General features: G+C 53.4%; 1 protein-coding gene across 1 annotated transcript; it reads left to right on the top strand.

The window, feature by feature from the left end:
* Positions 1–521: 521 nt before the first annotated feature.
* On the top strand, positions 522–8,437 carry IGFBP3 (insulin like growth factor binding protein 3). The gene is made up of 5 exons (XM_030871269.3): positions 522–1,062; positions 4,002–4,228; positions 4,694–4,813; positions 5,848–5,987; positions 7,033–8,437. Exons 1-4 carry the CDS (start codon positions 654–656, stop codon positions 5,971–5,973), a joined length of 882 nt encoding a protein of 293 aa, XP_030727129.1. The 5' UTR covers positions 522–653; the 3' UTR covers positions 5,974–5,987; positions 7,033–8,437.
* The last annotated feature ends 3,694 nt before the right edge of the window (positions 8,438–12,131 follow it).

Here is a 12,131-nt window from a genome sequence, read left to right as displayed (position 1 = left end):
CCGACCCAAGGTATTAAATGTTGCAAAGCTTTGCCAAGTACACACGGTGAAGAGCTGTGCTCACCAGTTTCCCTGACACCATCTCGCCACGGAGCGACCTCAACCTGGGGCACAGAGGGAGAAGGGCGGCTGCAACGGGGTGGCCAAGGTGGGGGGCGCTGGGGTGGCCTGGGGCGCCGGAGATGCCGGGGTGGCCGAAGCGCTTGGGTGGCCGGAGGCACCTGGGACGGCGGGGTGGTGGTGCTGCCGAGTTCCCGGGGACCGAGGGGTTCCGGGGGGGTGGGGGGGGGCGCCGGGCATGAGCGAGCGAAGCAGGTGCGCGGACGGCCGCGCGCTACGCGCCCCCGCACTCGGCCAGGCCGCACAGGGCGAGGCGCGGGCCCGGGGATCCGGGTCCGCGCCGGCCCGCCCCCGCCCCCCTCCCCGCAGACGGCGCGCCGTTCCGGGGCGTGTCCTCGGCCACCCGGCTTCTATATAGTGGCTGGCGCACCCAGGCTGCCCAGATGCTAGCGCGGCGGCTCCACACTGAGGATTGGACCCTTCCTGCCACGCTCCCACATCCTCGCGCCGCTCGCTGTCGCCCCGTCCCCGCGTCCCCCGGCCAGCCCAGCATCGGATCTCCGCGGCGGAGAGGAGGATCCCCGCTCCCTGCCATGCTGAGGGCGCGCTCCGCGCTCTGGACTGCGGCTCTGACCGCGCTGGCATTTCTCCACGGGCCGCCAGCGGCACGGGCCGGCGCGGGCGCTGCGGGCACCGGCCCAGTGGTGCGCTGCGAGCCGTGCGACGCGCGTGCCCTGGCCCAGTGCGCGCCACCTCCCCCTGCGCCCCCGTGCGCCGAGCTTGTGCGCGAGCCGGGCTGTGGCTGCTGCCTGACGTGCGCGCTGCGCGAGGGTCAGCCTTGCGGCGTCTACACCGAGCGCTGCGGCTCCGGCCTCCGCTGCCAGCCGCCGCCCGGCGAGCCACGCCCGCTACAAGCGCTGCTGGACGGCCGCGGGATCTGCGCCAACGCCAGCGCCGCCGGCCGCCTGCGCGCCTACCTGCTGCCCGCAACGCCCGCGCCAGGTGAGCTACCCACGCCAGGTGCGCCGCCGAAGCGCGCCCCTCGGCCAAGGCCAAAGGTTGTACCTCTGTGGAGACTTCGCTGCTGTTCCCACCCCAAGGGTTGTAAGTGGGGAAGCTGAAGCCCCGCGAGGCGAGGGCGCTCGCCTGAGGGACCCTCCGCAACCGGCCCTCTACTCGCTCCGTTCTTTGAGTGCAGAGTTCTTGTAAATTGTAAAGCGCTTTCGGCGAAAATGGGTTATAGATTTCCTGGGCAGGGAGGGAGCGGATGCAGAGGTTAACGGTCAGTGGAGAGATCCTGGACGGAGGAGATTCTCAAGCCATTCATGCAGGCGCTGCGCCGAAACGTGGGCGTGTACTGTGCGGCCCAATTCCGTACCGCGACTTCTGTTTCCCACGAACGAAGAGCGAGCGTGTCCATGCCGAGGATGCTTGCGGGGCCGGGGGGCGCAGGGAATGGGCCAGGGCGGATTTGGACGGGGAAGGTGGGCAGGCACGTTGAGGGAAATGGTAGCTGGCTTTAAAAATACTGAATTACACAGACTTACGGTTTGCAAAGCAGTTTCAGGCCCGGGGGTGTCCCAGAAGCAGCGAGGTGGGAACCGGGTTGGACAACCTGACGTTCAGAAAGAAATGACTCTGGAGTTGGCAGGTGTTCCTCTAAATTTCAAGCACGCTTAGCCAGCCTCACTCAGGTATGTGAATGCACTTACCGCGTCGCTGAAGGCTAGGAGATAAAGCCCTCACCTCCAGCCACCAGCTGGACAGGCCACCGTGGGCTAGCCCCCATCTGGGGCTAGAAGGATGGAAATCCCCTTATAATTTCCTTACCTGCAGATTTCCACTCCCAGGTGAGGCTATTTCCTTTCAGGACTCGTGGAAAGGTAAAATTACAACTGCCTGAAACATATACTGGCTCCGGTAGACTGGTTAGAATTGCTGGATGTATTTGTCTCTCAGGGCAGTTGGGGCGTTTGCTGTGTGTGTACTTCATTGTTACCGTTCATTTTTGGATATTCAGAAAGTGATCTTAGAAGTTTTTATAGATGTTGTAACTTTTGGCTAGACTATAATGGGAAGTAAGATTACTGTCTTAGTAGCTCCACAGTATAGGTTGATGGGGTTTATTATAAAATTACGGAAAGATCTAAGTGACTTCTAAAATCCACCTGGGGGGGTACATTTAAATAACAGTCAAAAGTTTAAGAAAATTATATGTGGCTTAAATGGAACGGTTTTCTTTTCCTCTCTCAGCAGGCATTAGAAAGAAACCAAGGAAGTTTAAGAAATTACTCAGAGTTCTTGGAAAAGAAATGCAAATATATTCATTTGCATATTCTTAGCATCCCCTTTGCCCCAGTACTTCCGTGGAAAAAATAAACAAATAAAACTAAGATGAAAGGAAATTGAAACCAAATTCTACCAATTAAAAACTTACTCTGTCGGTTGCTGGGCTGGATAAATTTGTGCTTCCCCAAACACCAGACCCCTTGGGAACTTTGCAACTTCTCCTCATGGAACTGTTTCTTTTCCCGGGTGATCGAAACCCAGAGAGAACGAGGACTTCCCCCAAACACCCCTGTGAGCGCACCTGCCCGAGATGCCTCCAGGAGAGAGCAGGGCTTCTGCAACAGAAGCAGAGTATCTTTCAGCCCTTCTCAACCCTCCAGAAGCACTCTCCAAGCCAGAGCTAGACATTTGCTCCTCGGAGCCTAGAGCCAGAGGCCTTGGCAGGCTTCCAGGCAGGTGAGCAGGCTTGCCACCTTGATGGGCCAGTTCTCGGGAGGGTAGAGAACAGGTCAGCTGGAGCAGTGCGCTTGGCACCCCAGGGGTAGTAGATGTGGGATCAGATAGCGAACTGAGCCCCACCTAGGAGGGGGAGGCATCAGGACTCTGCTCATCAGTGAGGTCATCCTATGACAGTTACCTGGCTGCACAGAACCAGGCAAGAGGAAGGGGCTCCCCACTGGCCCTTCTCCCTTAGCCGGCCCAAGTTCATCCTGGAAAGGAACAGAGAGCGTTCTCCTTCCATATCAGCTGCAATTTAGCCAGTATACTTCAAATCCCAGTGACGCTGTGGACATTCCAATATCAATAGCAAGTGTGTCTTCGTTAGTTTGATTACAATCAGAGATGTGCAGAAGCGGCTTCCTTTTCAGAGTGAAGCTCTTTGGCACAAAGGATTGTTAAGCCTTGTTTGGTGGTGTCCCCATCCCATTTGCTCCTATGCAGACAAGGAAGGAAGGACTCACCCAGGACAGTGCCCCAGGATCCGCAGGGTCTGTGCAGCTCCTGTGGGTGTTCCAGACCCTGCGCGGACAGTGAGAGATGTGACGGCGAGACCTGTGAAACACTACCCGACATGCCTCATGAGTCCAGGGGCCTGAGGCAAAGGCGCTTTGTGGAGAATTCAGTTTCCCCGTCTGAGCCCTTTGCCTGGCGGCACTTAGGACGGGCTGGAATCAGAATCCCTGGGGCTTGCTGACTCCCAGGTTTCTGCCATCGCCCCAGCGCTTCTGATTCAGCAGCGCCGGGTGGGGCAGAGGATGTGCTTGTCCACAAGTCCACACGGGGGAGGCCCGCACTGGGGCATCCCTGAGGGATTTCTGAGTGGGCTTCGGAGCCTTTCCTGGCTCGGCTCTGCCCCCTCCTGGTGGAGGATGGGAGGTACTTGAAAGCTGAGAGCACGAAAAGCATTTTTCTTCAGCAGCACCCGCTTTGTAATAGCACGTGTCAGATATCATTTTTAAGAGATGCCTTCTTGAGACCAAGGGGGTACCATTCACCACTAGTATTATGGAATAATACTTTATCGAGGTGTTTTTCTAAACTTGGAATTATTGAATCACATTTCCATTCGGTTCGGACTTGGTCAAAATGGTAAGATCCCGTCGTTAAATGTCAATGACCCTCAAGTCTGTGTCTCCCTTGTGTCTTTCAAGGAAATGGCAGTGAGTCAGAGGAAGGCCACAGCGTGGGGAGCACAGAGAACCAGGCCCTGACCAGCACGCACAGGGTGCCCGACTCCAAATTCCACCCCGTCCACACCAAGATGGACGTCATCAAGAAAGGACACGCCAAGGACAGCCAGCGCTACAAGGTCGACTATGAGTCTCAGAGCACAGACACGCAGAACTTCTCGTCCGAGTCCAAGCGTGAGACGGAATACGTGAGCGCTTTTCCTTTTGCTGTTGAGGGTGGGGCTGCCCGGCCTGGGCATCTGGAGATCACGGGGTTGCTCTTTACTCAAGAGCCCCGGCAGTTATTCCGGTGGTCCTGCTGCTTGAGTGGGCAACCAAGAGCCCATCCTTACAGAAGGGCTATTGACCCTCCCCTATGGCAGAGATCTCCTGAGAATCAGTGCACTGCTCTCCAGGCCCCTGCAGGGCAGAGAGGTGTTCTCACAAGAGCTGTTCACGTGGCCCCCGAGTGTCCTGGCCTGTGGGTCCCTGTCCCAGTTCTGTGCCTCGCTCTGCAGAGTCAGAAGAGAGACAGGGAGCCCTGGTTGGCAGCTGCGTGGGCACGGTGACAGCTAAGTCGGGCAGAGACGCTCAGGGGCACGTGGCCGGTTCCCCGGGCGTTGCAGGGTTTTGTCAGACGGGGAGTTCCCAGGTAACCTGAGTTTTCTCCCCAGGGGCCCTGCCGCCGGGAAATGGAGGACACGCTGAACCATCTCAAGTTCCTGAACATGCTTAGCCCCAGGGGCATCCACATCCCCAACTGCGACAAGAAGGGCTTCTACAAGAAAAAGCAGGTGAGCACGGTCCGCGAGCTCCTTTCTCTCCCACCGTCCGCTTACGCGGAGGAGACACCAGCCCTCCACCCAAATGCTCTGGCTGCCGCTGTTGCTTGCGGTTCCTGCCACATCCAAGACCTCCGAGGGGCGTCCCCTAAATCCCTAAATCCTGGTATCTTCCCGCTGTCCGCTTCTGCCTCCCGACCCACAGAGCAACGCGAGGGCTCCCTGGAGCCTCTTACTAGCCATAGAGGGACCCAGACACGTTCGCACTGCACCGTGGAGGGATGTTTTTATTAACTGTTGTAGAGAATTTCCAAGAAGCCTGACGTGAGCTGCTGTGGCAGGAGGCTTACCCTGAGGTCCCACGTTGGTCCCTTCCACACCCGTGCCTTCCTGGTGGTGACCAGCTGTAAAGGGTCAGATACATTGTTACTTTAAGGCATGCTGAGTGTACCTCTGTAGATTTCAGATCACTCTACGGGAGCATCTCAATGGACTCTCTAATTGGATGCCTCCTACCTCAGCATCTACGGAATTAGTCACAGAACACAGGGCCGTGTTCAGAGTGTTGGTGGGAGTGGCCTGGATTAGAGGGCCCCATCCTGTTCAGTGGCTACTGGTCTCTTTGCCTTTTCGTATATTTCTATCAGTCCTTATTCAGCAAACTCACCCTGAGAAGCTACCATATACACAGCTTGGGGTGTGGTCTGAAACACCCAAATGTGACAAGCACAGGGCAGATGGGACGTTATCATTCCCCCCATTCAGCAGATAGACCTGTAGGACCAACAGGGGCCAATGTCCACCCCAGCAAGACCCTGAGGGACACAAAACCACCAGGACCCCTGCTTTCTTGGGGCACTCATACCTGCCCAGCATGCCCCCAGACACACGCTGTGCACACAAGACCTTGATCAGTCGCGCTTCCACAGCATAGCAGAGGCCGTGCTGGGAAACCATCCTGGGTGCTGAGCACCTGCCCCCGTCGTCAGGACCCCCTTGGCGGGGCCTCTCCGGGACTCACTGTATCATTTGTGCTTTGCCCACAGTGCCGCCCTTCCAAAGGCAGGAAGCGGGGCTTCTGCTGGTGCGTGGATAAGTACGGGCAGCCCCTCCCGGGCTTCGACGTGAAGGGGAAAGGGGACGTGCACTGCTACAGCATGGAGAGCAAGTAGACGACTGCGGCCACGTAAGCCCTGGGCACTGGTGGGATCCGAGGGGGCGCAGGACCCAGCCTGGTGGGAGGGGCATCTATAGATCCCAGGGGCTGGCGACCCAGAAGCGGCACTGGCCTGGAGGACAGACCCACACGAGACAGAGCCCTCAACCCGCCCAAACCAGAGCAGGAAAGAGGGTCTGTGGCCAGCTTGTCTTAGAGATACTTAGCCTCATTTTTTTTGAACTTTTTATTTTACATTAGTGTATAGTTGATTAACAATGTTGTGTTAGTTTCAGGTGTACAACAGAGTGATTCAGTTAAACATATACATGTATCTGCTCTTTTTCAAATTCTTTTCCCAGTTCGGTTGTTACATAATATTGAGCAGAGTTCCCCGTGCTATACAGTAGGTCCTTGTTGGTTATCCATTTTAAATATAGCATTGCCTCATTTTTAAAGAACTTAGAACACTTAAACATTCATACACAACGTAAGATTTCCAAAGTTAAGCTTTTCCCCCGTGAGCCTGATGGTTCATTTATCTTCACATGTAAACTGTTTTCATCCAAAAGAACTTGTTAAAGGAATGTGTTTCTAAAAGACGTGGCTTTTTCTTCCCAGTAAAATACATTATGGCTATTCTGGGAGTCTATGATTAATAGCATGTTAATAAAGTTTATTTAAATCTAACGTGAAAATGAAATTTCAAACCATCACGTGGAAGAATGAAATCATATTTAAAAATCTTTTTTCATAAATGAGAGAGCTATTGGGGGGAAAAAGATAAATATATTTCATCATCTCAAGACAAATTTAAGTAAACAGAAGAAACTGTCATTTTTAGTGATAAGTTCTGTTGCCTTGCAAGTTGGAAAAAATAATGATAATTTTAGGGTGATTATGTTAGTGAACACCGTGGGCGTCTCGTGGTGTTCTCTGCTTTGTTAAAAAGTGTGGAATGAGCCTCCACCCTGCCAATTGCCTGGCTATCATGCCTGTGATCCCAGCGTGGGCACCGCGCCCTTTTGATTTGGGGGGAGTCATTTCAATACATTCCTTTTTCTTTCTGTTTTAGTTCATGTGGAGCTCAAATATGCCTTATTTTGCACAAAAGACTGCCAAGGACATGATCAGCAGCTGGCTACAGCCTCGATTTCAATTTCTTTTTGTGGTGAATTGATTTTTTTTTTTTTTAAACCAAAGTTTAGAAAGAGATGTTTGAAATGCCTAGTTTTCTTCCAAATGGTGAACTTGGCCTCTTTCCACTTTCCAGTAGTCAGTGAAACTCAGTTTGATTCTTCTTGTTGCTTCCTGTAAGCTCAAGCACGGCGTGGCCGTAGCTCACACCACCCTGGAACCCTCCCCACGTGTTTGCCGACGCAGCCAACCCTCCACTTCATGCCTTAGCGACAGTGTTGCTTATGTAGACGCGCGCTTCGTCCCCACGTGTAAGATGACACAAGGCCTCATCGAGAAGAGGAACGCCCTGCCCTCTGATGCCTGCACATCACGACGCACCCACCTGAAGCTACGTCTTGGAAGCAAGGGCCGGGGTCCCTGGACCAAGAAGATATTTTGTATCTTCAAGGGACCTGCACTGCTTGGAAACTAGTGGAGAGAATAAGGTGGAATCTTGCACAAAAAAATAATAATAATAATGACCAAGAATGTTCTAGGGAACTCTGGGAACCTACAAAGGTGGGGATTTCTGACCCTTCTTTGTCAGGCAGCTTCCTGAAGACACAGCCTTTGCTGAGGCCCCGTGGGGCAGGGGGGCAGGGTGACAGCCAGGGGCATCACAGATAATAGCCTTGTTCTCCAATGACTGCAGAAAATAGCGTTTTCCCACTCAACAATTCAAGAGCAAGTGTATTCTTGAGGATAAGCTCCTTAAAGACAAAAGAGGTTTATTTTCATCTCTCCCCTTTTGTCCTCCTTGGCACAATGTAAAAAATAATGATTCTATCTAACCTGGAAGACGAATGGCTTGCTGGGGAGCTGGTCGAGGACACTGGGAGAACACAGAGAATCCCCCTTGCTTTGCTGCACTTGGACTTCCTTCTTTTCTTTCTAAGTCACACGTACACACAGAGAGAATACCCTCTTCATGACTGTTCACAGTGTATACGTCATCGTCCAGATATGATAGCACCTATACTAGATAATCCTAGACGAATTGTAAGCAATGCTAGAGAATATAAACACGGCCACGACGGAGGGAGGGGGCTCGTGCACAGGGCGCAGCCGCTCTCCTGGAGGCCACCCTCCAGGTCTGGCAGGAGAGTGGGGAGGGGCCCTCGGCCGCCCCACTGTAGCCTCTGGTTGTATGCACGCTGCACACAGCCCTCCTGGAGAACACAAAGGGATCTCAAGATGTTCTGCCTACCTATTAGCTTTCCTTTATTTTTTTAATTAAGTTTTTGAGAAAAAAAAAAGGTATTTTTGAAAAGTTCGTCTTGCAATGTATTTATAAATAGTAAATAAAGTTTTTACCATAAAGAAATCCCCTTCCCCTTGATAGTGACCGGTTCCGGGTTTTGTGTTACGAAATAACCCAGAGGGCAGTGATGTTCCGACTATAGTCGGAACTTTCCCTGCTTCCATCTCTGGCAAGAGAACCCAAGGAGCCAGCCTGTGGCCTTGCTGGCATCCGTCACGTCTGCAGTAAGCCTCCAGTTCTGGGCCGTCCTCCCAGGTTCACCAACCCCCCCACCAGGATCGCCAGCCCCAAGTACCATGAGTCCTCAGCCACCATCCCCCAAGGGCACAAAGAAATGAGTGATCTGGGCTTCCCACTCACCAGGGCCAAGGCCATGCTGTTGCTATGGCAACCCCTTACCAGGGTTCAGCTAGCAAATAAATGCACTGGAAAATTACCAATCGTGGGTACTGAAACGGGGCTTACGTGGGTGTCATGAAACGGGGCTTCAGTGTTAAGGCAACCTGTCCAAGGCCATTTTCTTATGTGTTCAAAAGTCCTTGAACCAACCATTCCTCTCCAGAAACGTATCCTAAAGGCACAAAGGGGATGTGCCCAGAGAGCATGAGGATATTAAACTGAAATACATCCATAGAAAGGAATATTATGCCACCACTAAAATGTGTTTGATGGTAATAATACAGAAAGATGCTCATGGTGGGATAAAGGAAGAGCAAAATGCAATTATATTGCGTACACACACATATACATACACACACATACATACACATACACACATACACACACACACACACATACACATACACACACATAAAACCAAACGGAAAGGCACCAAAACGGTAACCTGGTTACACTGTGAATGTAGATAACGTCCTTATTTTATATCTAAATAGTTACAGTTTCAACAACTTCCGTAGTGAACATGAATGGATTCCTTTTTATTTAGAAAAGTGTGCTGCTTCCGTGTGGCAGAGCGGTGGCCCACTGCCCGGGGAGGCATCTGCTTCCAAAGTTGGAGGGTGGGGTCTGATCCCGTGAGCATCTCAGGCTCCCATTCCCACAGCTCGTCTCCACGGCCCAGCCGTACCCCAAACCTCGGGGGTGGCCTGGCCTCCTCTCCTGGCCCCGCGTTCCACCAGCAATACGGTCTACGGCTTTGGTCCTGGCATGGTCTGCACGCAGTGAACAGAACACGCAGGATCGCTGCTCTTGTAGAGAAACACAGTAAACGAGGCGAGCCAGTGGGACTCGCGGCCCGTGGGAGATGAGTGTGTGGGAAAACAGAGGGGGGCGCGGAACGTCCAGCGGCGTCCTTGCTTCTGTTTTCCCTGCCCTTTGTTACCGACGTGGGTCCTTGGACTCTTTTTTAAGTAATAGAAATTGATAGGAGGCCAGATGAGAAATTCAGGCTGGGGCCCCTGCGGCAGGACAGCGAGTGAGAACAAGTAACCGGTGCCCTTGCTCGCTCCCCAAGGCACGGGGGAGCTGGTCCCTTCAATGGGGTGAGGGTGGGGGCCGATGGCGGGGTGGGGCCGGAGGGGTGTCTTCGGTGATCTGCACACCTCCTTGCTGGTGCTGTGTGCTGGGATCGTGTCCAGCACCCTGCTTTTGCTCCCAGCACCTCAGAAAGGGCGGTTGGTTTGTGGCCTTTTTGTATGTTATTGTTCATACTTGCCCCCCAACTGCGCATGCGTGCAGTTATTTTTAGTCCCTTACAGTTTCTTCGTATTCTATTGCTCGAGGAGACGTTTGTGTAGGTGTAAGCACTGCAGCAAAGTGTCCCCGGCCCCAGGTCCCAGCCTGTCTCACTTTCTTCTTTTTTAGTGTACCTCAGCGTCTTTTTAATGGACCCACAACGTCTGCCTCAGGGTAAAACTTATAACCTCTTTACCATTCTCAGCATCGGACGTGAGAACCTGTATGTCCCCTTCTTAATATTAAAAAGCCTGCAGTAAATGTTCTTTTGTTGTTGTTGTTGTTGGCGGGCGGAGGCATATTTTTGGAGTTTTGTTTAATTTGGAAAAGCTAGTGAAGGAAGGCCTAGCTGAGAGGGAACTGGGGGCAGTGAGGGAGCGGGCCCCCGGAGCCTGAGCGGGGAGCCACCCAGTGTCCCTGTCCGAGGCAGGAGGAGGGGGGTGGATGGGGGGAGATGGAGTTGCAGCCGGAGAGCGGGCAGGTCGGGACCCCAGTGCCCTGACATTTGTGCTGAGTGAATGGGGGGCTGGGAGGCTGCAGAGGGGGGTGACCTTGTTGAGCTGTGACAGGCTGGTCCAGCGGCCCCACAGAAGCCAAGGCCTGGGAGGCCTCAACCTGGAGACTACGGATCGGACCAGCGCTGCCCTGGGGGGCTGAGGTGCGGCCCGGTCAGAGCATATTTTGCAGATATAAGGCATGGACTGGATGTGAGGGTGAGAAGGTGGACGTAGAACGTCAGGAATGACAGCAAGTCTGAGCAACTAAAGCAGCATTTCCCCTGAAGAAGCAAACAGGAGAAGACAGTTTAGGGGGGACTCGGGACCTCTGTACAAGTTCAGGTTGAGAGACACATCAGACTGAGCCCCGGGAACACCTCAGGCACCTCCAGTAAGGTGGCTGTGGATTCCTGAAGGAGAATTTCAAGGTCATTGGAAACAGCGAAGCCCCTGGGAAGACAGATGGCAGCCAAAGGTGATTTTAAGGGGGTGAGGCAGGAGGCAGTGCTGCAGCATTAAACTAAAGGGACAGGCTGCTGTGGCCCTGTCCCCACTAGTGCCCTTAGTACCTGCCCTACCCCTACACAGACACCTGGTGTCTATTATTAATAAATAATAGGGGCATTTAATAGCTGTAAATTTCCTTCTAAGCACTGCTCTACCTGTCTCAGACTTGAGAGTTTCCCAAGCTTGGAAGTAGGGAAGTGCTGTCCCAATTTAGACCCACAGAGGCAAAAGCATGGACAAGCAGGATGATTTTCATGGGAGGGGCTCCGTTTGGACCTTCTGCCTCTGCTTGCTGTCATGACTAAGTGCAGCAATGCTCTGGGCCTGACCCGGCCACAGAAACCATCCTATTAATAACGCTTATGGCCCGGATCAGACGTGGAATAGATTCCAAACATGGCTGGAGCAGAGATCCTTCTGTCCCCCCAGGAGCTGTCCCCAGAGCCCATTTACCCCCAGACCTGTGTGAACCCATGGGACTTGCTGTTGTGACTACATAACTCAACATGTGGGTGCATGACTTTTACGTGTGAGCAGAGAGAGCTGTCCTGTCTATGAATAGGATTGACCCAAGGGAGCTGCTGAGTAGTTGCTGGAGAATCAGGTGGACCCAACAACAATAAAAGATGGGGGCACTAGAATCGTGAAGGACTCTTAGATTGCCTCCCAAATGCCCATCAACTCCTGATTCGTTTGAAAGGAACCGGAACTGGAAATATGAGACACTGTTGCTGGTCACGACTGCTGCATGAGAGCATGTCCAGAAGCCCTGGGACTAGACAGAGCTGCCCGCCCTGCCCCTCGCGCCCCGCCCCCCGCCCAGTCTAAGTTAACTGATACTTTTGACTAACCACCCAAACATGCCATGGTCAAGGTGGATGAATACCCCCAGCTTCAGTTGAGACTGAGAACCCCCTGTAGGCGCTGCTGTGCCAGTGCCTTCAAGTTTAGAGTTGTGTCGCTTTTATTTTGCCCAGAAGTCACCTCCTGCGCATCGTGGGGAGGGAAGTCCACCTTCCCCAGCTCTGCTCCTGA

This window comes from Globicephala melas, chromosome 9, assembly GCF_963455315.2.
Source record: "Globicephala melas chromosome 9, mGloMel1.2, whole genome shotgun sequence".
NCBI classification, from domain to species: domain Eukaryota; kingdom Metazoa; phylum Chordata; class Mammalia; order Artiodactyla; family Delphinidae; genus Globicephala; species Globicephala melas.
The sequence above is the reverse complement of the archived record's forward strand: the minus strand, read 5'-3'. Positions and strand labels throughout refer to the sequence as shown.